Source organism: Columba livia, chromosome 3 (genome assembly GCF_036013475.1).
Source record: "Columba livia isolate bColLiv1 breed racing homer chromosome 3, bColLiv1.pat.W.v2, whole genome shotgun sequence".
In the NCBI taxonomy this organism is placed as follows: Eukaryota; Metazoa; Chordata; class Aves; order Columbiformes; family Columbidae; genus Columba; species Columba livia.
The window spans coordinates 12,428,491-12,453,442 of NC_088604.1; the positions used below are offsets into that span (position 1 = coordinate 12,428,491).

The 24,952-nt window shown below is 40.8% G+C and overlaps 1 protein-coding gene across 5 annotated transcripts; it reads right to left on the reverse strand.

Annotated features, from left to right (window-relative positions):
- Nucleotides 1-601: 601 nt before the first annotated feature.
- Nucleotides 602-24,696, reverse strand: KCNS3 (potassium voltage-gated channel modifier subfamily S member 3). Of its 5 annotated transcripts, none has more exons than XM_065055833.1 (4): nucleotides 24,438-24,696; nucleotides 22,663-22,681; nucleotides 4,827-5,011; nucleotides 602-4,149 (listed from the first exon to the last, which is right to left on the reverse strand). In XM_065055833.1, the coding sequence occupies exon 4, from the start codon at nucleotides 4,098-4,100 to the stop codon at nucleotides 2,616-2,618; it is 1,485 nt and encodes a 494-aa protein (XP_064911905.1). In that variant the 5' UTR covers nucleotides 4,101-4,149; nucleotides 4,827-5,011; nucleotides 22,663-22,681; nucleotides 24,438-24,696; the 3' UTR covers nucleotides 602-2,615. The 5 variants fall into 5 exon arrangements, with proteins under 5 accessions (XP_064911905.1, XP_064911904.1, XP_064911903.1 ...); XM_065055832.1 differs by having other exon boundaries at nucleotides 22,316-22,681; XM_065055831.1 differs by having other exon boundaries at nucleotides 21,783-22,681.
- Between the last annotated feature and the right edge of the window lie 256 nt (nucleotides 24,697-24,952).

Below are 24,952 nucleotides of genomic sequence, written 5' to 3' on the forward strand. Positions count from 1 at the left end.
CTCTTATGCTTATTTCTTACTAGTAAATTCTTTTACTAAAAACTTTTACTAGGAGAAAGAACATGCAGTATCTCAATGTTTGCTCTCAGCTGCTTTTTTTCTGGCATTTAGCACTTGTAACACTCTAGTACCAGTGCATGGCACAAGGCCACATTTCAGCCATGAGGGGAGCATTCTTTTGGCACAAAATATGGCTCACATCCTGCTACCAGTGACACCTATGTGAAACCAAGGTGCTGGATTTATTCCAACAAAGGGAACAGAAAGCAACAAAGTCATTTTTTAAGATACAACTGATTTGAAAACAGATATCTCACCACAGAAATCAAAATAACAGACATTGCATGATATGTGGATATGTACTTTACCTTCTGATATGTTCCAAAAGACATGCCTCATTTTGCTGTAAGCTCTATCTATGCATAAAAAAAAGTCAGAACTTAAACAGTGTCACATCCTTAAGACTGATTCATGTGTTTGATCAAGAGCTTATCAATTTTATGACAAACTACCAGTCAGTAAAATTTAATACAAAAAGTTGTATACTCTATGATCCTTGGGTAATGCTTGATATGTAAAATGAGATTTCTCTGTAGCAGGCTTTCTTCAACCATTTAATATAAATTTTTCACAGTATTTGTTTAATTACAGTATTTTTCATAGATTTTGAACTAATGGCAATGTATTATATCTTTACACAGAGACTACCAAGACAGTTGCTGGTTCCTATTTGATTCATACACACATACATATTCAATATTTGATATCATTGCATCTTTATAACATTAACTGTTCAGTAAGAACAAAACACATTTAGGCTAACTTTCCCTTTTGGTATTCTTGCACTAACTATGGGAAGAATTAACCTTAATTATCTGTGAAGCATCACATACACTTAGGACACTCAGCAAGTAATAAGCCCAAATTTGAAATTTCTCCAAAGCTCAAAGTACTCTCTTTAAGTCCCGCATCACCATATTGGTGCACAGCAGTCCTGCAGGACACCTCTTTCTGAGGTATAGGTTGATCCATCCTACCCTTATTTGTTTCTCCATCTCAGAAAGAGGTTGGAGGTCTGTGCCTCAGTAAATATAAGGGCACCTCAGCTACTTGCTTAATGCATTTTTTAATAGAAAGCCTGGCAGACACCTGAAAAATCAACCCTCTGCAGAGGCTAAAATCGATTGCCATCTTCTGGTTTTACCCAGTCTTGAAGTCAACTCCTACTGAGTTTGATCTAACTGAGTAGAAACTCAGTAAGAGCTTTACCATTTGGCCCAATAATTAAAAAATAAAATAAAAATAAAAGTGAAGCCTCTCTTTAAGGAAAATATCAACATCACAGTATCTTCGATCCTCTATTGCCCAGCATCTAATTTAGTCACTAGATAAATGAAAGCAAATGAGTGTCCCGAAACACTATGGACTTCTATAAGGTCCTGGAGTTTCTCCAGCATGCCTTTATGTTAGGCTCAGGGGCTGGCTCTCCTTTTGACCATCCTAGAAGATCCAGTTTGAATCAGAGCAGGACTAGCTGGCCACATAAGAAATACCTGGAGAGGAGCACACAGATCTGCAGCACCCTGCCAGGCAATGAGCAACGCTCCAGCCCCTAGTACAAACCAGGAAAGCTGCCATCACCAACAGATGAGCTTTAGAAAAAGGAGCTGAAATAGCTTCATACATGTGTTCAGGAGGCAATAACCTCTGAAGACCACCACAGACGTTTGTTTCAGTGCCCACAAAACAAACCCCCTGGGGAAGCCACCAGGATGATCCCAATCACAGCAGGACCCTCTCCAGGCACCAGAATTGGTTAGGTTCGCAATGGCAGAAGAGACGGCTAAAAGGTACAATAAGCTCTTGTCCAGCTCAATGCCAGACATTTCATCCTGGGGCTCATGATTTTAGGACCTGATAGAACTCGGTCATGCTGGACACTGGGAACAAATATAGGCACAATGGGATTAATATATTTTAGCAAACTAAAGATGTATTGTGCTTTTGGAAAGAAATTCTTAAATATTATGCTTCCATGGAGTAAAAACAATATGTACTAGTATATTTTTTTTGTTCCAGCTTAGGAAATGGGTTCCCAAATCCAAGATTACATAAGTGTGTTAGTGAGCATAGTTTTACATGTACGTAATTTCTTCTTTTTCCTGATGTATTTGCAGGTAAAAACTTCACTGACTTATGCGATAGTTCTTACACGTTTGTAATATATCTATATCTGAACAGCAGCAAACTATAAAAGCAGATTCTGTGTAAGCTGTCCGATTGCTGCAAGGAAAAAAAACAACCAATCAAACAAACAAAAACACCACAAACCCAAACAAACACTAATCTCACATTTAAAACTGTTTACCTGACTTTTTCTCCCAAAAAATGCATAACAGTATTTGTGTAAAAACTAAACCACCATATGAGGCATATTTGAAAGCCTCATATAAACAATGAAGCTTTTATGGCATCCTCAGAGCAAAGAACGTCCAAATATGGCTGAGAGTTAAGTACCCTGAGAATTAACTGTTCTTAATAAATTCACTGAAGTTTGTAAGTCCACATTTACCAAGAATCAGAGGAGAAATAAAGGGAAGAGAATGTGATTTAACTCATTTTCCTGTACCATTCTCTAAAGATGTTGTGTTATAAACATCCTCCATATCTTGGATGCTGGAGGCATCTGTTGAATCTTGGTCACTGACCACAATTCCTACTGAAGAAAGGCTAGAAATGAAGGAGTGCATTTTTTTTGCATAAATATCCCTAATGTTAAAATAAGGTAGGTCATTACTTTTCTCTTTGCGATCATTGTTGCATTGGTCTGGATCAATAGCTTTTTGTTTTTGATAGTACTTAGAAAACTTATTGAAAATAATAGTGATTGGAAGTGCTACCACTAGTATCCCACAGATAATGCATAGGGTGCCAAGCAGCTTCCCAGCAAGTGTGACTGGGTAAGTGTCCCCATAACCAACAGTGGTCATACTGATGGTTGCCCACCACCAGCAAACAGGGATGCTGTGCAGTTCTGATGAGTCATCATCTTTCTCCACTGAGTAGACAAGCACTGAAAAAATAGAAATCCCAACAGACAAAAACAAAAGCAAAAGTCCAACTTCCTGATAGCTATGTCTCAAAGTGGCACCTAAAGACCGCAGTCCTACAGAGTGCCTGGCCAGTTTTAGGATGCGAAATATCCTCATTAGCCGCAGAATCTGAACCACTTTCCCCATGTTTTCAATATCTTCACTTTCTTCTTCCTTGGTGTCCACAGCCAATGTGGCATAAAATGGGATAATAGAGACAAAATCAATGATATTCAGGGGTTTCTTCCAGAACTTCTTTTGACTGGGAGCAGTGATGAGCCTGATCACTAGCTCAGCAGTGAACCAGATGATGCACGTGATCTCCACAGCTTCCAGCACAGGGTCTTCAATCTCTCTGTCATTGGCATCCAGCCTTTGGAACTCTGGCATGCTGTGAATGCACATGGCCACGATTGATGCCAGGACAACACTCAAGGAAGACACGGCAATTAACTTGGCAGACAAGCAGTATCCAGGATTTTCCATCCTGACCCAGATCTTCTTTCTTATTTCACCAAAACACAGATTGTCAAACTTTTCCAGCTCTTTATCAAATATGGATGACTCTTCATTAGAGGAGTCTATACTTCTATCATTGCTCTTCTGATCCCAGTCTTTATCAGGACCTTCTTCTTTCCTTTCTTGGTACCGATTGCTGCAGCAGGAATCAATAAACAGCTCATTTATCCCCCAGTATTCTATTTCCTGGCAGAAGGAAAAGACACATAGTTCTTCCATTACATGAAGTTTGCCTGTATAGTAAAAATTCAGAACATATCGGAACAAGGAAGGATTCCTGTCAAAGTAATATTCCTTGTCCGCAACGCTATAATCATCACACAGTTCTAGAATAGCCTCTTCTGAATGGCATTTGAGAAGCTTCCCGAGTCTGGTATGGGGAAATCGGAGCAAAGTGCTTTGATCCACTGATTGCTTAAAGCCACCCACGTTCAAATTGATAAGTTCTGCATCTTTGCCATGTCTGCGAAAAAATTCACCATAAACCATTTTGAACAGAAGAGTTCCACTGCTGGTGCCCAATGAGATTACATTGAACCTGAAAAGAATATAAGATATTGTTAGAGCATTTAGTTCACTTTTGCTCTTGTGATACATTCTTTCTTCCATCTCCAGTTACTGTGAAATGCTTTAACAAAAAAGGAAACAAAATGATGACCACCATTATTCAGCATTTCACAAAAGTCAGTTTAAATCAGTTTGGTGCTTTAATCCAGCTTTAGCAAATTGGAAAGCAATAGCTTCTCATTTAAGTCTCCTTAATTTTTTCTGGTGTGGAGGAAGAATGCCTAATTCATCAGTAAATCAGTCTCTGTTCTACTATCACATTGAAATTAATAATCATGAAATAAACTTACTTCAATGACATAGAAAATCTTTAGTTTAAAGACAGAAAAATTGACAATCCATCAAAACATTTAGGACAAAGCTTAAGAGCAGGTGTCTCTCAATTATGGTTTCAATAGAGCTGTATTGATTTATACGATGTTGCAATTTATAATCCACAACTCTCAGCATTAGCTGTTTGAATGCCGACTGCAATTACTTCTGTTGTCATATCAATTAATTTCTTTCTAGTAATCCACAGAAGAGCATTCTGTATTCTTGAAAATGTATCCAATGTGCATTTGAAGTTTCTGATTCAGAGTTTTACCTAGTATATTTTTGGGTATCTGCACTCCCTCAGGGTATTTTTCTACCTGCCTTCCTACTCACCTGGAGAGTCTCAACTCTCTTATGACCTTGGTCAGTTGCAGAAGCTCTTCCTATTGTGCCACAGCATAGCCACAGCCACAACAGTGATGCTGAGAAGTTGATGTTGAAATGTCATTTCTGGGAACAACAGCTTCCAGAGATGGAACTTCCACAGAAATTTTGCCTCAGCAAGTAACTGTGGATACCTGCTGATAGAGAGTAGAACATTTAAATATCTCCATCGCTTACTGTAAGTTAAATCATTCAGCTGAAACTGATTTCAAAAAGGCAAATATAGTTACTAGCAAATAAGTTACCTTTTTCAGTAGAACTTAGCTCTTGCTTTCCTTCTAAGGAACAGTTGTCTTAAGCCAAAATTGACAGTTATTACATTTGTCATGAGATTATATACACCTGATCATGAGGGGAGCAAATTTTTTTTACATTTCTGATATTTAAGCGTTAATTAGTGTATACTAAGCTAATTTATTCCAATTTAATATGTAAGTCAATGAATTTTAAATGTTACAAGAGAGCATCACAATTCTCCATTCCTAACAGGTGGACTAATATCATGCAAAGAAATTGCTTTGGTGCTCTTTAATGGCTTGAGGAAGCTACTCAAGGAACAACAGTAATTTCTATACCTGTCCATCTTTCAGTGCCTCTTGCAATAGCACCAATTAGGATTCCAAGTTGGGACATGTTAGAGTTTGAATATCTTTTGCTGCTCCTCGAGGTCTCCTGACACAATTAATGAAGGTCATTAAGGTTATATCTATTTCCCTGTTCATAGTGTGTGCACCATGGTTACACCCCTGCTGTATATAAGAACGAGAGAGGATAAAAGAAACCTGGGCATTTTCATCGAACAGGAGTCACTGTAGACTTTAATAAGTGCCAAAGTAGATGGTTGGAATACTGGGTTTCAAGGGCGAGCCCCACTTTACACCACCAGAACAAGTAGGAGGCAAAAGAAAAAAAATAACCCCACTCTAAAATTTTTCTTCACTGTCAGCTACAACATTCATCTTTCATTCAGTCTCAGGTACTTGTATCAATTGACTAGTTATTTTGAGCCATATAGCTCCACTCCCTGAATTTGTCAAGATACTGGGTGTTTTCTTTCTGTATCTTCAAATAAAAGTCTAAAGCCGTGGCATCTTGTGGAGAAGGGAAGTTTTGACTGAGCTGAACTGATCTCTTGATATGGATCAACTATGAATACAGAGATGAGTCTGCATCTCCACCACTGTTGGCTACAGCTCCATTGGTCACCCAGACTAATTCACTATGCAACATCTTAGGCACCTCTATGTAATCCAAAACTGACTTCCTCATCATTTTTAAAACCAACTGATTGAACTGGTTGCATCACAGACGTGAAGCCATTTTCCAGCTACTGATCGTAAGTCTATTGTCCCAAATGGGTTGATTCAGAGGGGCTGCTTGCCTTGGAGGGACACATTTTGCTGCAGAGCTCCCAGCCTCTTTTTACTGCAGCAAGACCTAAAGGGAGACAATCCCATCCTGCTTCACAGTAGGGTCAGCCCTCATGTGCCATGTTGTCTTTGTCACCTGTTGACTATAGCAAGAGAAGGAAATGGGAAAAGTCCTAAAACCTGGATTCAAATTTCTGATCAAATGCCAAGGAGAGAAGGAAATGGAGATACAGATCCACACTAGAAGGGAAAGTGACAAATTGCCCAGGGAGCTGAAGAGTTTATTAGCCAGTAGTCAAATCCCTGCAGCTAAGACTGTTTTGTAGTATCTGTAAAATGCAGGGTTTCAGGACATACACTAAGGCACATCAGGTTTTAATACAGATACATTTTTCTGTTTAAGGGGAAGTTGCAAATGATTTTCTGAGCCATGGTCTTCCCACTCACCTCACCTTTAACTTCCTCACATAGAAAGATTTCTGTAGGTTTGTCACAAACCTCACTGGATATCTACTCAGTGTTGTTCTCTCTTACTATTTTCCTTGTATTATTTTTTTATAATCCTTCACACAAGTAGGAACACAGTGTCTGATGTTATAAACCTCACGTATTCTGCTTCTTCATGGGACTAATTCCAAATAAAGCTACTGAAAATCTCATAGTAATCTCACTGTGTATAACAACTACTGACACATATAACACATGAAGAACCAGGCCCAGAAGATGCTGAAACTGCATATTTGCAGTGGTAATTAATTCTGTGAAAACAGATATCTATCTAGAGTGAGCTTTATTTGTACAGTGAAAGAAAAATGTTATTTTTAAAAATGGGAAAAAGCATTTATTTTCCTGGCCACACTACAACCCCCTTTAAACAACTTATATTAAATCTAAATTATTTTGACACATTAATTTTGCTGTGTGCATAGCCTACCATACAATCAAGATAAAGTTCTTGTTCTGCTAAGATATGGGTGAAGACGGGGAAGAAGCCCTGTATGAGACATACTGCTTTCTAACTAAGCAAGACAGAGAATAGTCATTTTTTATGGCATGATAAACTGCGTAGAAGTTTAGAAGTGATTTTACACCTTAAGAAGTAGTTTGAAGGCAGGTATGTACTAGCTAACAGAATGATTGTAAGACACAGCTGCCCCAGGAATTTTGCAAGGCTGAGCTCTTAGGAATGATTAAGACATAAAATAAAAACACTGATCTCTAGTCACAGATGAAGAGCAGCAGGACTCAGCTGACAAACTGTACCACATTTCACGCATGATCTAGAGCCAAGCTATGTTTTACAAAACTATAAATTAAAAAACAAAAACAAACAAAAAAACCACACACACACACAAAAAAAACAAAAGCCTCATGTACTGGGGTGACTGGTGGTCAAAGTATATTTGAAACCAAAAGGACTCTTTTTATTGATTAATTTCAGTGATTAAAATCTCTACTTCACTTTCAGCAATTCATTAAGACTAAAGCATTAGCAGTGTAAGCTAGTACTATAAAAACCAGGCGAGATCTCAGATTATCTGAGGGCATTTCTGTTCCTAACAAAAAGAAAGCAAGTTTTAATCAGAAATAGCCAAAGCAATAATTTAATGCTCAGCAAATCCTTAGTACACCAGCCTCTGACTTACTGTTGAGATGGCAATATAAAACCATATTGATTATGCAGATTATATTCATAATGGTGCCTCTGTGTAATTGCTCTGTATAATAAATTCAGTGAGAAGCAATTTACTGCTTTGTTTGGAGGGCACTGTGGTCATAATTTGTGCAAGATATAGAGAGAAACTGGATCTTACTTAGGAAAGCCATAATCTGGAACTTGCTATAATACTGCTGTTAAGTGATTTTTAGATTAGGGCAAGAATGCACAGAAAAGATTCATGATAACTATGTCAAGAGGAGCTTCATGATCTGAAAAATATCTTGTTTGACTTGCAGGGACCTTCATCCCTGAGTCATGGACCACAACATTGTTGTGCCAGGCACCATCAGAACAAATTGTGGTATTTAAACAAGTGATTCCAGCCACAGGGCAAAGACCACAGATGACAACTTTTGTTCCACACAACATGCTCTCTACTCAAGGAAACTCTTTACTCACTCAACCAACTTTTTAACTCAAGGGTAAAGCTGTGCTCATCTGGAAATGATGCTTTTCTAGAGTGCCAAAGCCTGTGTCATGGACATCTTAAGAACATAGAGCTACCACAAACTTTGCAACTCTCAACTTGAAATGCAATATTAACCCCTTTGATCTTCTGTAAACAACAAGTATTCATATATAACACAATAAACTGCTAACTCTTCCAAAACACACACTTGCCCTGGAGTATAGAGAGTAAGCAAACACATACCAGATGTTTGTAACTTGGTTGCTTTAATTGCTTCAGTTGTTTCAATGAGCTACTGGATAGGAACTCATATAGAATAAAAAATGAAACAAAACACAAAAGAAAGATGCTTAATGGAAGAATCAACATTATTTTCCGAGATGATGAAAAAAACCCCAACAAATAGAAGTTCCAAATGTTGAGCTTGAGGGCCAAATAAAAGCCAGTCATAAAGGAAGCTGTGTGAAAATGACACAAATGTTAGAATAAAAAACAAAATGACAGGATCCAACTCTTCCCAATTCAATTTGGAGATGGGCTCCAGCCAGCGTTTCTGCAGTCACAAATTATTGGTGAGGCCACAGGCCCATTGTCTGGCTTGGAAGTGGGATAGCAAATTTTGGGCTTTTAGCACGCTGCAAAATCCCTAAAGCTCAAAGAAGGAGGGTCACAGAGACAGAGTTTTTATATATGGTCCCTTTGAGAGAGCTGTGCCACAGATGTATAACACACCCCAAAGCGCTGTGGTTTCTAACTTCTTCCGGAACAAAACCCTGAGAGATTTTTAGTGGAAATGTAGATCCTGATACCACAAATTCACTTGTCAGTAAAGTTTCTCAGTTATCTTTCATGTATTATCTACACAAAGTCCCCGTACTCTGTGATGTTCTACATCACAAGCTTCAGCACATCTTTTTTGACATGTTGCACATTTGAGCATGGTAGTACCTCAGCTACTGGTAATTCCAAATTGGGACAGTTTCAGCTTTTGTGAGCATTAATCTGTCTGTGATTACCCAGGCACAATGGAAAGTTGAATGGATTTACAGTTAGATAGACTACATTGTGCTTTGCTACACAAAATATTCAAACACAGCACATCCCTACAGATTTTCTACTAGTTTGCTTCACAGCTATGTTGCCTCCAGCCTTACCTGTTTGCTACACAGTAATACTTCATAAACCTCTCAAAATTAAGAAAGTTCACATTTCAGGATGGTGTCTTCTAAGTTGAAAGAATATAAATAAAAAGGACCAAGTCCTGCTCACACTGAAGTCAAGAGGGAAACAACATTGATGTGACTTTGAAAGGGCAGGCAAATCTCTGTAACTCTACAAACTCTTTACAGAGCCCAAGGATATTTTTTTCCAAATAATTTAATGATCTTGGAAGACTAAAATTTAGGGGGTTTAATTAAAAAAGAATAAGCCTTGATCAAATTCACTTTAAAGTCTTATTTGGGTACCCAAATAACCATCAGATTTTCATAGAATCATATAACAGTTTGGGTTGGAAGGGACCTTAAAAGGTCATCCAGTCCAACCCCTCTGAAGTGCTGCCCCCTAATTGGAGCTGGGCTCCAATTTCTGCCAATTTCCTGACAGTTAAGGACTTCTACAGATCACCTTAGCTATACACGTGCAGTTTTAGACATCTGTGTACCCTTAAAAGCTGTGGATATTACCCTGATAAACTTCAGCTTAGAATTAACACTTCCACTGATTTTTGAGGTGTTTGAATTTTTCCACTCATCATAGGGCAAATACGTGTCTAATGCACCACCTAAAAGTACTATAATTTCTGACTCATCAAGCATAGTAAAACATCTAAACACATGTATAATTTACTTGATCAACCACAATTAAGGATTTGGACTGAAATCCAGCTAGTATGACTTAAGCTATTGCCTGTCAGCTGGGCAGTAATAACTGCTGTAGCACACGTAATTAAGCCTGAAAAAAAAAATGTAAGGCAATCTTACTTGGCACAGGCTCTTTCATTGTGATATAAGCTGTAACCATCAACTCTCTTTTTTAATATTTGACATAGTTAACTGTAAAACCATTCACAGTCTGTGAAGGCAGAGGTTAACTTAAAGTCACATAGCACAAATAGCAAGACCATGTGAAGAAACTGCTCTGTGGTTACGGACATTCTGTGACGCAAAGAGGATAAATTAATCAGCTAAATTATTTGTTCAGTTGTAATTTATTTTCTGTATTCCATTGGCAGTGACATCTTTTATCCAGGATATTGCATTTAAATGACATGAAAATATGAGAATTATGCAACCACAGTTCTCTTAAAATGGATTCAGCACAACCTCCCAGGAGTCCTTAGGTAAATAAAGCTTCAGTTGAAATATCCAGGGCCAAATTTTGTTCTAATGTTACTTCCACTTGATCCTACTTGGCTAAGTTCACCTCTGGTACAATTCTACTGATGTCACCAGACTGTTTCAGAAACTGAACTTGCACAAAACATTCATGTATCTTTGCAATAAAATGGAAATCACCTCCTCCAAAAGACTGCATAAGGAAGAAATGGAGCTATTATAACTCAGAGTGAAAGAACACAAGCAAGAACAGAAGAATAAGCACCTCCAGCCCATGGTTCATATCACTTATCTTAGGCACATTTTCAGGTGGGGTGAATCACCCACTGGAGAAGTCCATCTCTGTATTGACTAGATAACCACCCTATATGACAAGTGTCATAAGGTGTCTAACTTGCATATGGATAATACTAGATAAAACGAATTCTCTCAAAGTGAAATTCTGCTGATTTCCACTAAAAGGATGCTGGCAAGGACAGAGCATAAGCCAAGGGATGGGTAAGAGAATGGGGCAAGTAAAAATAGCACCAGCTGTAGCATCATTGTGACAGAAGCTTCTTTGAGAATGCAGTCAGTGATTCGAATTGTTTTCTCATAATCAAAAAGAGCAAGATCTAATAGCTCCCAGTTATCAGAATGTCACCTTGTGAAATGATTTAAAGGAAAAAAAAAAAAAAGGTATCCTCTTCCTAACTTGAAAAGTTTCTGAAGACAACACATATTATAACAGTTAACAAGGCTTGCACCTTGCAACATTCCAAAAGTCTCTGCAATTTATATTCTGTTCATATAAAATTAAAAAATCATTATCCACCTTCACTAAGTGGAGTTGACAGACTTGAATGTGTTTGCTTGAAAATCTACCTGTAAATCCCCACCAATTAAGCATAGTTATAATGCTGCATTTACAACACCTGTTGGCTTCCACAGACAGATGACCACATGAAGCATTTCCTTGAGCTATATTGTGCCAGTTGCTGAAGTTTACAGAAATATTTAAGAAGATGAGAAGATCCCCAAAGCATTATTACGATCTGGTCAGCATTGCTGTGGTTTGACGGTAAAATAAATTCTCTCTCCAGTTTAATTCTTTGGTAATAATCTTGTTTGGCAGGTTCACCCCTCAAGAGTACAGTTTCAAAACAAGAAGTACTATCTGAAGTAAACTTCGTAAATTGTAGATCGAAGGATCTCTGCAATGAGGGCAGTTTCTATAGATTCCCTTCTTCAAAGTAGTATTCTGTACTCCATTTTTCATTGAGTCCTATATTGTTCCCACTTGAGTACTTTTCCAATAAACATGATGAACAAAAAAATTCTTTTGTTACTCCTATTGCATTAATCTGTAGTATCATCTCATAGAGGTGGTTTGGCTTTGAAAGGTTAACTACCTCAGCAAAAAGATGATGCAGATACCCACACAGGGAAAGCAGCGTGCCTGAGGTCTGACAGAAGACCAGCAGAACACAAACAAATGCAGCCCGCATCACCCCACACCGACACTCTTCAGTCTCCTGAACAGCCGGCATGTACCAAACCAGGTACTGGTACCCTGAGACACAGGATCAGGTATCTGGGCCCAAAGCCAGCAGTCGAATTCATTCTGACAGACTAACCCTATAGCACGCAACTCCAAAAACAAGTGATTTATAGGAGTTCTCTCATAAACAGAAAGGACGGTCTCCAACCAGACTCAGTGGCATGTTCAGCAGCCTCTGTTTAACACCCATGCTGCTGCTGCTGGCATGCAGCAAAACTACTCAACTGGGCTGTTAATGACCATATTTCAATGATGCTTATTTTTCCTGAAATATGTAATCTTTGGATATTTCTTCATTTAAAAAAAACACATATTTACCTAGACTAGAATATCTAAAGTTGCAGAAATCAGCAGTTGCATTGAGAAGCTATGACAATAGAGGTGAGAAACTATACAATCTATCCCACCACTACAAGCCCTCCAGGCCTAACGTAAAGGGATAAACAATTAGACATGATCTTTTTGCTCTAATATACAGGTCCATGAACCATTTAAGACTCTCATGAGTTTTCAGGAAGAGTATTAATGGCTCATAAGCCCCTGCTCAGAAGCAAATTATACCTGCAGTGAACCATAACTCTTCCACGTTAAGGAAAGGAGTATGGAATTTGGTGAAATTCAGAATATTCTTATCTCTTGTGGAAGGGCAATAGAGAGTTAAAATTAAGATTTAACTCATTACCAGGAAGATTGATGCAATATTCAAAATTTTCTATTTGTTATTTCACCGTACATCTTCTGATTGTAAAGGAAATCTGGTTACTCTCTTTTCTTACTTTGGACACTGAGGAACTGTTCTCCAGTTCCTAGTACAGAAGTCTCCTGATCCAAGACTGTTGACCTTTTTGACCTTTTCTGCTCCTAGATTATATCTTCCCTCTTCTCATATTTCTCTTTTTTTTTTTTTTCTTTTTGGGAGTGAGATAATGTTTCTAAAGGACACCAAATCCAAACAGCCAGTTTCACTGCCTGAACTAATAGTTCTGAATTATTACAAATCTATGCACCCCATAAAGCTGGGCTTTTCCACCTTGTGCTGGGAAGAGACATCTATGAATGTAAAACCCAGGACTATTTTGTAACCCATCGTAGCAGAAAAATCTGTTAGGAGACTTGTGAAATCAGTCCTGCCTGTGCTGCCAACCACACCTTCACTAGCACTCAGCCACAGGGCCAAAATAGCTAAAAGGGCAATTCAGCCACAGACGGTACAGTGCTAAACCAGTCCATTGGTTACCCATAACTTTTGAGCCCATTATAGTTTTATCCTGTAAAGTTCTGGCTTTGGGATAAGCTACTTAAAATATATATATCTCCACAATATTGTCGTGGATGTATCTCGGTCACTTTGGGTTTTTTATTTATGAATAAAATGGTTACGTTTGTGATATACTATCAACTACAGATTAGGTTGGGAATGGAACTTGGAGAGTAATATAATTCAGTCCCTCCCTCACATGCATGATCAGTTATTCCTAAACAACTTTTGACAGATGTTTATGTAATCTCCTACAATGAAGCCTGCCCAGAGAAGTTGTGGAATCCAGTCCAGTGCTTGAATGCCCTTGTTCTCTCCAAATTATTTTCCTAACGTCTACTTGAGCATCCTGTGCTGCAGTTCAGGCCCATGGATGTATATACTTAGAGGAGATTTGGACTAGGATGGAGTCACTGAGTATGGAAAGCAGAAACAGGCTGTCTACAAATATCTAATTTTACTTGGCAGCCTGCATAGCTAAAGTTACATGGTATTTATTTTTTTATGTTTTGAAAAAAGTCTATTAATCTCAGAGATAAACAACAGGTTTTTATACCACAGTGAAATTCTTCAAGATACTTGCAGTGTCTTGCAGTGTCTTGCAGAATACAGGCAATTGTTTTGTGGATATTTTGGCTGAAACATTCAACTGAAAAACTGTAAAAACCTTTGTGTTTGAAGCATGTTCACGTCCCTAAAGGAGTCTGTGTTGTCCAAAAAAAATTATCTTGACTCAAAACAACGCTGAAGCACAGCTCCAGATCTCACTTATCTAAGTCCTGCAGTCTGCTTCGGTCCAACAATCACTTTGAAAGCATTCAAATAACATTTACAATGTGTGAGTATGCATGACATGAAGACGCATGCTAAGAGGTGGATATGTGGAGGCAGCTGGAGAAAATATCTGCAAGAAAACTCTCTTGAGCATAGTAACTTCAGGATACAGCTGGTCCACCATGCTACAAGTAAAGCCAGCTGGCTGTGTCCATCAGGTGCCACCTCAGAGTGGGAGATGGACTGTGGCATGATGCTACAGAAATGTTAGAAGCAGATCAAGCTCTGGGGTGTCTTGTTTGGAGCTATTGTGCAAGCCTTACCTATACTTAGGTCTCTAGAAGCCTCCAATTCTTAGAGCACTCAGATTTTGAGATACATGTTCACATCACTTTGTTCAAGCCCCCCTCTTGGCTTTCCAGGTAGTATCACAAACTAATTTGTGTTGAAAAAGGTCCTCTGGAGGTCATCTTATTCAACCCAACATTCAAAGCTGGTCCAGTTAGAGCAGACTGTTCAGGGCCAATTGAGTTTTAAATATTTCCAGGATTTCCTGAACCCTGTGGGCAACCTAGGCCAGTGTTGGACCCCTCTTATGGTGAAAACATTTTTCTCTAAGTCTAATCATACAGTCTTTTGTCCCAGTTTGGATTCAGCGGCTTGCATCCCATTGCTATCCATATCTGAGAAAATGTACCCATCAGGTAACTGTAAACCACAGTAAGGTTTCTCCTGCAGCTTCTCTTCTCTAGACCGAACAAACTCATTTTGTCAGCCCCTCCTTGTATGCTGTGTGCTCCAACCCCAAACATCTTTATGGCATTCTGTGGGACTCACTCCAGTATGTCAATGTCTGTAATGGAGAGCCAAAATCTGGACTCAGTCCTTCAGATGGAGTCTCACAATGCCAAGCAGGGAGGAATAACTCCTTCTGTGGACCTGCTGGCTACAGCCTTGCTACCCTGTTTCCTTGAAAATAAGACCTACCCTGAAAATAAGCCCTAGCATGATTTTTCAGGATTTTTGAGGATGCTCAATATATAACCCCTACTCAAAAAATAAGTCCTTGTTAAAGTTAATTTAAAATGTCAATTTAAATAGTGTCCAGGCAGCTATATGTATAAAAAAGTAACACATTTTGGAGCAAAAATTAATATAAGACTCTCTTATTTTCAGGGAAACAGGGTAATAAAGGCCAGAGTGCAGCTGGCTTTCACTATGAGGGCACACTGCCCACTTGGGTTCAACAAGTTGCCTACCAGGATGACTATGTCCTTCTCTACAGAGCTGCTTTCCAACCAGTCAGCTCCTCAACCTATACTGTTGCATGAGGCTACTGCAGCCCAGATGGAGTTTCTCCAGGATGCTGAAATCCCTTTTAACAGCATCCTGTCAGCATATCAGTGTAGTATTAACCATTCCAATCCTCAAAAACCAAAGGTATTTTCTCTGCTTACTTCAACATGGCTGTCCCCATCAAGCATTCAGCAAGAAAGGACACTTGCCAGAACATGTGTGAAGCAACTACATGGCAGGCTAAGATACAAAATTGCAACACTGCATCACTGTTCAATTGAATATTCATAAATAGCTGAGGCATTGTCATTGTACGCAAAAAGGAACAGCCAGCAAATAAGTTTTTTACCGAATAAGTATTAGTCCTACCAGTGTAATTAATCTCAGCATCTGTCAGTATTATTACACATCATTTTTCAGGAAGTGTTGAGCAGCTACTAACACCTGGATTTACATACGCTAAATAATACTACATATCGGTACAGCTTATACAGTACTATAGGTGTTATGTGTGTAGGTTGGGTTCTGTAAATATAAATACATGTGTTTGCACAGCCCATAAAAATACAGTCATTTACTCTACCCAACATCAGGCCCTATAAAGTTGTTCGGGTGTCATTTTTACTATTATTTCCTTCCAATGACAGAAAGTTTGGAACAGAATATAAAGCCAAAACAAATTAGAAACAGTTTCAGAAGCCACAAACAGCCCTTCCTCTCTTCTCCCACCTTATTTTTACAATCATATGTGTCTAATGTCTAAAATGATGTATACAAATGTCCAGAGGTTTTGCAGGAGACATTAACAGGACAAGTAATTTCTTAGGTTTTTGCCTGGGCTAAACTTCAGCTTGACAGAGTCTTAAACTCCCACAACAAGCCCCACGGATTTTGAAGGCATCACAATCTGGATGTGATTCATACCAGCAGGTTGAGAGGAAGGTCTGAGACTGACTACATATCTTCAGAGAAAGAATGAGATTTAATTAAGCATACACTATGCATTGAAAAAAAAAATAATAATTTAAAAGCAATACATTTTTGTTTTAGTTGGTATTTTCCCTTTATAAGCTGTTTGGCATAGCAGTAATGCTAATCCATAGCTCACTAGGAGGAAGAAGACACCTGAAATTACATTTCTTTCTTTTTTTTCCATGTTTGACTGAACTGCTTCAGTATGTGCTCAGTAAAACCTTGGAAAGAAAAATTAAATGACAATTTCTTACTCTCACTTCATTTGCACAGGAGTTTCCCACAGGCGCCAGGGGCCCCAAAGATCTTTAAAGTTCAGACTTTGTATCTGAATGCATAAACACTCAATATCAGCTGAAATCAGTAAGATCTATCGCTAAGAAAAACACATCTGACTGCCTAAGATCCAAGTCGCAAGCCTAGGACCAGCAGCTGTCAGAGATGCCAGCTGAGACTCAGTCCAAAGTCTTCAGACAGAGGTCAATAACACACAATAGAAAAGATTCTCTTTCAAGTCACACTTGATTTCTTACAAGCTAATGAATAAACATGTTCTTAAATATTTTTGTCAACTGGAGCTTTTGCTCAGCTCCAAGGACACCTGATAGCTTAAAAAGGCTGAACTCATCCCCTGCCTCTAGCCCTTACAGAGACCTCAGAAAAGGCTGGCTTCGTGGCCAGGAGATGCATGAAGCATCCCAGGGAGGCAGGAATAAGCACTTTACCAAGTAGAAAGTGCTTGCAGATGAGGCTTTTCTCATTTTTAAGATTCACAATTTTAAATGTGTCCCACAACAACTCTTATTCGAGTGTCAAATATGCTATGGGACCCAAAGAGCTAATTTGTCCTTAGCTTTGCACTTTTCTGTCATCCTAACAAATTAATGAAAATAAGTAGGAAAAAACTGCTCTTTGCCTGGCCTAACACACAGCAAACAGTAAAACAAAATCACAACTCCCTGAAAAGAACAGCTTACAACAAATAGGACCATAAACACCATTACTGTTTCCAGACTAATGGCACTGACCTAGAATATGAGCAGGGACACATGGTACCCCACTTGTTCTGCTCAAGCCTTTACCAATTTCATGAGTAAATTTAAAGAGTGGTATTGATCTATACTGGATGTCCTTTTCAGTGCAAACACTGCACTGGACAAGGAGACACACAGAGCTTCTTAGCTTAAGAAGAATACACAAAGCAGCATCCTTTTCAGCTGCTTATTCAGGAAAAAGGTATCTGCCACTAAAATGTCATACTGAAACCATCATTCAATGCTTATGCTAGCTAGAGCTAAAACATGGAGAACTGATTTAAATTTGTGCTGCTGTAACAAGCTGATTATTTTCAAAATCAAACCCTAAGTTATGGCTCTATTTGTTCTTCTCTCAATTGGTAATAGAGTTCATAAAATAACAAAGCAGCTTTGGAATCATAATCCAGTTAAATCAGCAATTACACTGATTCAGAAAACTGAAAAAAATCAATTAAAAAAAAATTTTAAAAAAGATATAATAAAACCTTGAATAAAAAGGAGTCTTCTTTGGGAAATTTTCAATCCTTCACCATGCCACTTTGAAACATACTGATCAGCAATAATTGTACACTAAAGTAATATTGTAGATTTATCATTGCACCTCACAAACTATGAGGTCAATTCTTCTCTCACTAAAGCAAAGAGTGAGAATCCCCTTAACCTCTGCAATACATTCTCCCCCTGATATGAAGGAGGTTTCTAAGCTGAAGCCTTCACAGCAGTCAGCACTGCTGGAAGCAGCATCAGCTCTTGTCAGCTCAAGGGGAGGCAGAAGAGAAGCAAGAATAGCAGAGCTATCAGAAATGCTTCCAATTTTTATCAGACTACCCAGATTGTATCTTAACTCCTCCATGCAAATCAAAGCCGTTCATAGACTTCTCCTGAGCTGGGTATCTGCTTCCCACAGGTAACTTGCCTGTAGTTACATCAACAGCAAAAATCAATTTGTTAGGCTCAGAGAAAAAGAACAAAAAAAACCCAGAGAGATATAAGATGTCCCCTATATGAGGCAGCAAATTGGTAACACTAAGTTTTACAAGACTATTACAGTTTTGTCCATAAATCTCATAGCACTTTATTAACTTAAAACTGTTGTGAGGAGGACGCCTTGAGCTCCACGCTTTGGAGGCCAAACCTGGGACTTGAGAAGTGATCTGTTTAACATCACCTAGCAGGTCAACACATTCTACTTCAACGTTTCCAAGCCCATAAAGCCTCTGTCTTTGCTTTGTTTTTAGTGAAAACCGAAGGAAAAAAGAGACCAGCAGCCTTCTGCACATGTTGATCTCTGAGCCTGTCTTTAGAATAGCACTGGACTAGAGTGATTAAAAGCATGGAAGAATTAACTGGATTTTAAGATAACAGTTGGCATCTAAATCGCTTGTCATCATCGCTTGTTGAACAAAAGAAAAAATGTGCAGAAAACGAGGAAAAAAAAGGAAAGCAAAAAAAAGTCTCTGTATTAGATAAATAAGCCAGCCACACTCTACTTTGTCCATGTGTCCCTTGCTGGCTTTTACAGATGAGCTGGTAAGACCAAATTATTCCCCAATAAAAAAGGAAAAAGAGAAAAGTTCATTTATTAGCTTTTGCCCCAAGACAATCCTGTTCAGAGCACAGGCAGCTCCAGCAGAATAGGTTCACTTTCAGGGCATTTACATCTTGCCAGCACAACCCCTTGCAGGGTGAGAGGGAACAACTGCATTTCTTGCTGCTGCTGGCAGAGGTGAGGATGGATCAGTGCTGCCTCATTGCTACCTCATGTGGATCGATTCTGCTGGATCAAAATCAGGCAGCTGCCCCTGCCCAAGTTCAACCTTAAAGAAATAAACCTACCTGGTAGAGATGGCAACAGACACAGAGCAAACTGAAGTCAGGCTGATGTCTGCAGTCAGGGCATGCGGCTGCTCTGAACAGAGGAGAATCCAAAGGGCTGAGCTGTAACAGCCTCCTCTTGTGCCACCTCCCAGCAGTTCCTCAGCAGCTACAAGAGCTGGTAAAATAAGATCTCTCATCTCAGTCCCCACTCACCTGACAGGGTTGAGAAGGCAAAATGGATAAGGCACTTTGGTGTGAAGGGTGAGAAGATGAGCCAGAGAGCTTGCAGATAAAGAAATCATAGAATAGAATCATAGAATGTCCTGAGTTGGAAGGGACCCACAAGGATCATTAAGTCCAATTTCTGTCCCTGTATATGACAACCCCAAAATTCACACCATGTGTCTGAGGACCTTGTACAATCTCTTCTTGAACACTGTCAGGCTTGGGGTCGTGACACGTCTTTGAGGAGCCTGTTCCAGTGCTCCAGCAGCCTCTGGGTGAAGAACCTTTTCTTCATGTTCAACCTAAACCTCCCCTGGCACATCCTCCTGCCATTCCCTTGGGTTCTGTCACTGGTCACTAGAGAGAAGAGATCAGCACCTGCCCTCCTGCTCCACTTGTGAGGAAGCTGTAGACTGTGATGAGGTCTCCTCTTAGCCTTCTCTTCTTCAGGCTAAACAAACCAAGTGACTTTAGTCACTCCTCATCCAGCTTCCACCCCAAACCCTTCACCAAACTTCATAGCCCTCTTCTGGACATTCTCCAGTAGCTTTATATCCTTTTTATGCTACGGTGCCCAGAACTGCACAGTGCTCCAGATGAGGCCACTCCAGTGCAGAGTAGAAGGGATGGAGAAAGAAAATCATGCTAAGACCAAAGACATTGGGAGCACCTAGCAGAACAGGTATCAGTGAGGGAAACAATTTAGACAGGCTGAAATGAGTGAAGGCTTTCACAATCCTATATACCAACATTTACCAACAAAACCACAGAGGACACCATGCTTACTCCAGACTTAGCCCAGCTCCTTTCCTAATAGTGCATGAACTTCAAGGTCTCAGGCTTTATCTATAACACAGCAAGTGGCCTGAATCCAGGGTAAACTAAGCTCCAGAACAAGAACAGTGACCACAATGGTACCTTCTAACATAAGTGATAAAGCTTTTCTTTCCAGAAGACAAATCTCTCTTGAAAACAAGATCATGAGTGTGGAATAAGCTCCCTCAGAAACTAAAGACCAACATGATCAGCCTTATCTCCCTCTACAAGAAAGATAAATATTTTAGAAGTCATCTCTTCCAGAGCAAAATGAAAAACAAAGAAAACCATTACAAGCAACTGTCACATACAGAATGCCTTCCTAAGAAAAAATGAGCAAGTTATCCACAAATGACAGATAACACCAGTTTAACACACTACCGTTAGGACTTAAGAGATGTTATGAATGATGGTAAGAAAAGACAGAATAGAACAAGATCAAATAAAATGGAAAGTAGACTATAAAGGGAAGAAGCATCAGTAAATAATAGAAAAATAAAAGGGGTTAGAAGGAAACAGGGCATAAGAATAAATGGTAAAGAATGGAGAAGCATACTGGGGTTACACCTTGGAAGAGATGATTACCTGACATTAACTGCTGCAGAACCATTGACTGGAACAGGTCAAGGACAGTTCCTATCAGCACAGGATCTGGCCCTCCACAGAGAACCAGAAAACAAGGGCAAACAGACAGCATCCTGCCTGGTTTCCTGGGGGTGTTTTCCTCCTCAGGAAGTAAATAGGCAATACAGGAAGAAAATAGGATGATGTCATAAATTAAAAAGGAGAAAGCAAACTCTAGAAAAGGAGAAAGAAGCTAAATAGAAAAACTGGGTGAAGAGCAAGAAATAAGAACAAATAGATGGGGCAAAGGCAAGATAAAATATCCACAGGTTAGTGGAATACACTTTATTTATTCATGAGCTCTGTTTTATTATGTGTCCTTGGCAATCATCCCATAACTGAAAATCTGCAAGGCAGGGAGTGATGCGAGTTTAGAGACTCGAGCCTTGTTTCTAGTCTTTAGACTTGGGCAGGTCTTTTTAACATATGTGTTCCAGTAGCAAGTAAACAAGTTCTTTAAATCAAGAGCCTTTAGACAAGAGACATACTGCAAATAAACGGACTTAGCCAGAGAGGGATTCCGGGAGAAAAGACAATAAGCAAGCATGGCCACAACCTGTTTTCAAGTAATCAAGAGGAAAGGTGGACTGTTAGGAAAGATGTTGCCCAACAGAATACATTCTACTTCTCACTCTGACCCTAGCTCACATCAGACTCTGCAGGGTATCTGCCTTTCACCCACATTCCTTGTTAAGCAGCGCTTATTTTACCTGAGAGCATGTGGGGCTCAGCTTGCTCAGCTGGCAGGGAGGAGGATGCAAGGGGCAGGCAGCGCAGAAGCGGTGGTGGCAGCGGTCCCTGGCACTGATCCCAGCACAGAGGCAACGTGTCCAAGGCCAGCTTTGCCAGGGGCTCAGCCAGAACAAGGAGCACACCACTGGCAGATGCACCAACGTTGGGAAGGGAAAGCCCGGCAGTCTCCACTCTCCCTGTGGGTTTGAGATGCCCCTGCAGCTCAGCTCAGTCACTGCTGAACCTTGATTTGTATTGAGGCTGAATCTGGCCTGTGGTCTTGTCACTGAGTATTAACAGTTGATTTTACCTTGCCTATAGCTGTGATTTCACAGCTAAGGCAATATTGGCAGTTTAATACTGATTCATCGTCTGTTCGTGTTTGGGGTGGTTTTATTCTTCTTGCCCCAGGAAATTTGCTAAGTGCTAGAGAGGGTGAGCAAAGAAATGCTTCTCCTTCATGACCTCTCTGTTTCTACAAAGGACATTTTAGGAAAACATCTGACCTCACCTGTCTTGAGAATAGTGCTCGGGATCACACTGGAGTTTGTATCAGTTCAGCTGAAAACCTCTGTTCATTGATTTTCTTTTGCCCACACTCACAAATAGAAAGTTGAAGGGCTGCTATAATTTCTGTGGGTTGCTTTAGTGCTGAGACTGATAACAAGACATAAACAGTTAGATATGGAGTTCAAGGAAGAAGGTCTCTTCAAAAATATCTTTAATGTCCTCTGCTATGAATACATATAGATTTTTCTTATTTTAAGATCAACTTAAACAAATCTTTTCAGCCTGTATAAAGGTCTAGCGGATATATAAAGAACTGTGACTTAGGAAATTTGGGTACTATTTCTGGACCTTTTCCGTTCTTCAATTCCTGCAAATGAAAAAAAAAAATGAAATAAGGATAATGCACATCTTTATAAAAAGAACTGCTTTGAAATCTATAGATAACAAGCAGCATATAAAAACTAGGTATGATTACTGCCAGTTAAAGCTCTCTTATCATGATTTAGTTACCTACCAATACACAAACAATTTACACAATGTCGGAACATAAATTCATTATTTGTCTGCCCACAGTGCTATTTCAGCAGAAGTTTAGACACAGAAATTAAGAAGTTTTTCTTTATTAACCAATTGTCTTCCACTCCTGCAAGTACTACCTTTTTGAGCACTGAAATCTGGAAGAGTAGAAGGCAATGAGAAGAATATACAGTTCTCTGTAAGAAAAGCTCCATTCTCATCACAAATGTTTACTGTTTCAACACTGGGCACCTTCCCCCCTCCACCTCAGCAGCAGATATTAAATACACCCTGCAAAGCTGAAAAGCCACCTCAGCTTCCTAGTGAGCTTAGGACGTCAACACTGATCAAACCCTACCAAAACTGCAGATGATATAACCCTAACTGCTTAGAGCAGAGAAGGATTTTGGAAAGAGCTGCAGTTATGACCCAGGAAAAGGAGAATGCATGGTCCAGGACTTGCTTCTGAAAATGAGACCTTCCCAAGGTACTCCAAGTCAGACACCCAGAATTTGACACACACATACTCTCAAAAAATCCGAACGAAGTGTATTCCTGTCTCTTCTGTCCTCTTAGGCTGTTAGTCTGACTACCTTATGCCATCTATTGGCCTAGACCAGTGAAGGATGCTCTGAGGAGAACTTTATTTCTGGGAAAGCGACTGTGTTAAAAGGGATCTGTCAGTAGATCTGTAAATTCTGCTAATGGAATCAATACGCTGACACTGCTCAGATCTTGAGGTCTACCTTCCCCAGCAGACACTGACTTCAGCTCCCAGAATAACCAGCAGTTGTGCTTTGCGCTAGGCAAAAGAGAAATAGTATTGACAGAGGGCTGACTGGCAGGAAAATCCAGAAAGCGAACAGTGGGGATTTTCAGTCTTACAGAAGCACAAAGGAAAAGTCTTTATTCTGAAAAGAGAAATCCTCTTCAAAATCCACCTGGATCTAAAATCAGGAAAACTATCCCAAACTTAGTAAGTCTACTTTAAATCGGCCACACAGAGAGAAGAGACTTATCCCACATTTCTTTAGCCATTGAGGCTACTGTAGTGATTCACGGCTGCTTAAAGCTAGCTTACTTTTAAATCTAAATGTGTTTTTAAAAGGCAAGGCAGAGCTCTGCAATGCGAAAGGGATCTAGAGACATCTCTATTGATCGGCTCCCGCACAAGCAATTAAGAAGCAGCCGTGGGGAAGTCGGCGGGAAAACCGCGCGGCCACTCTGGCAGCGCCCCGTCCGCTCCGCGGGGGCCAAAGACAGCCGGTCCCCATCGCCACCGCCTCCCCAGAGCAGGAGGGACGGAGAGGGGCTGCAAGTCCCAAGCCGGAGAGTTCGGGCCAAGACTTCGGCGGAGCAACGAAACCTGCCGGGGCTCCCTCGGTACCAGGCTGCACTCCCCACACCCTTCTCTTCCTCCTTCGCCCTCACCCCCCGGCTCTTTGTCCCGCAAAACGCAAGGAGAAACCATCGCCGAGCCGAGCCGCGCCGGGCTGCACACCCTTCCCCCCCTGCGAAGCCGCCCTCCCCGGGGCCGCTCCGCCGCGGTGGGGAGCGCGGCCGCGGGCCGGGGCGCGGCGGGCGGACGGGCGGGCGGCTCTGCCTACCTGGAGCTGCGGAGCGCCGCGGATGGCCCCGCCGCGCTCCGCCCGGCACCGCGGGGCCGCACCGCGCAGCCCAAGGTGGGAGGGGAAGGACGGCGGTAGCGGGCGGGCTCTGGCGAGTCCCCACCCCGGCCTCGGGCATCCCCGGCGCCCCGATCCCGTCCCAGTGCCGCAGCGGACTGGCACCGTCCCGGCGGGGCGGGCGGAGCCGCGTTACCTCCGCCCCCGAGGGTCCCGCACCGCCCTCGGGGGGTCTCGCACCGCTCCCGGGATGTCCTGCACCGCACCCGGTGGAGTCATGCCCGGGCGGTCCCGTTCGGCGGTCCCTGGAAGTGCAGCCGGGGGATCCTGCCCCGCAGCCTCGCTGTCCCGGGGGTCCCTCTCCTCTCCCGGCGCGTCCCCGCACTTTGCCTGGGGCTCCCGTACCTCACCCGTGGGATCGCACACCGCGCCCAGAGTCCTACTTCGCGTCCGGGGGGTCCCGCTCAGTGCCCTCGGGGGGACCCGCACGCACCCGG

What these genes read in the sequence shown, in the direction of transcription:
- KCNS3 (XM_065055836.1), bottom strand. Translation starts at nt 4,100, where the DNA reads ATGGTTTATGGTGAATTTTTTCGCAGACATGGCAAAGATGCAGAACTT.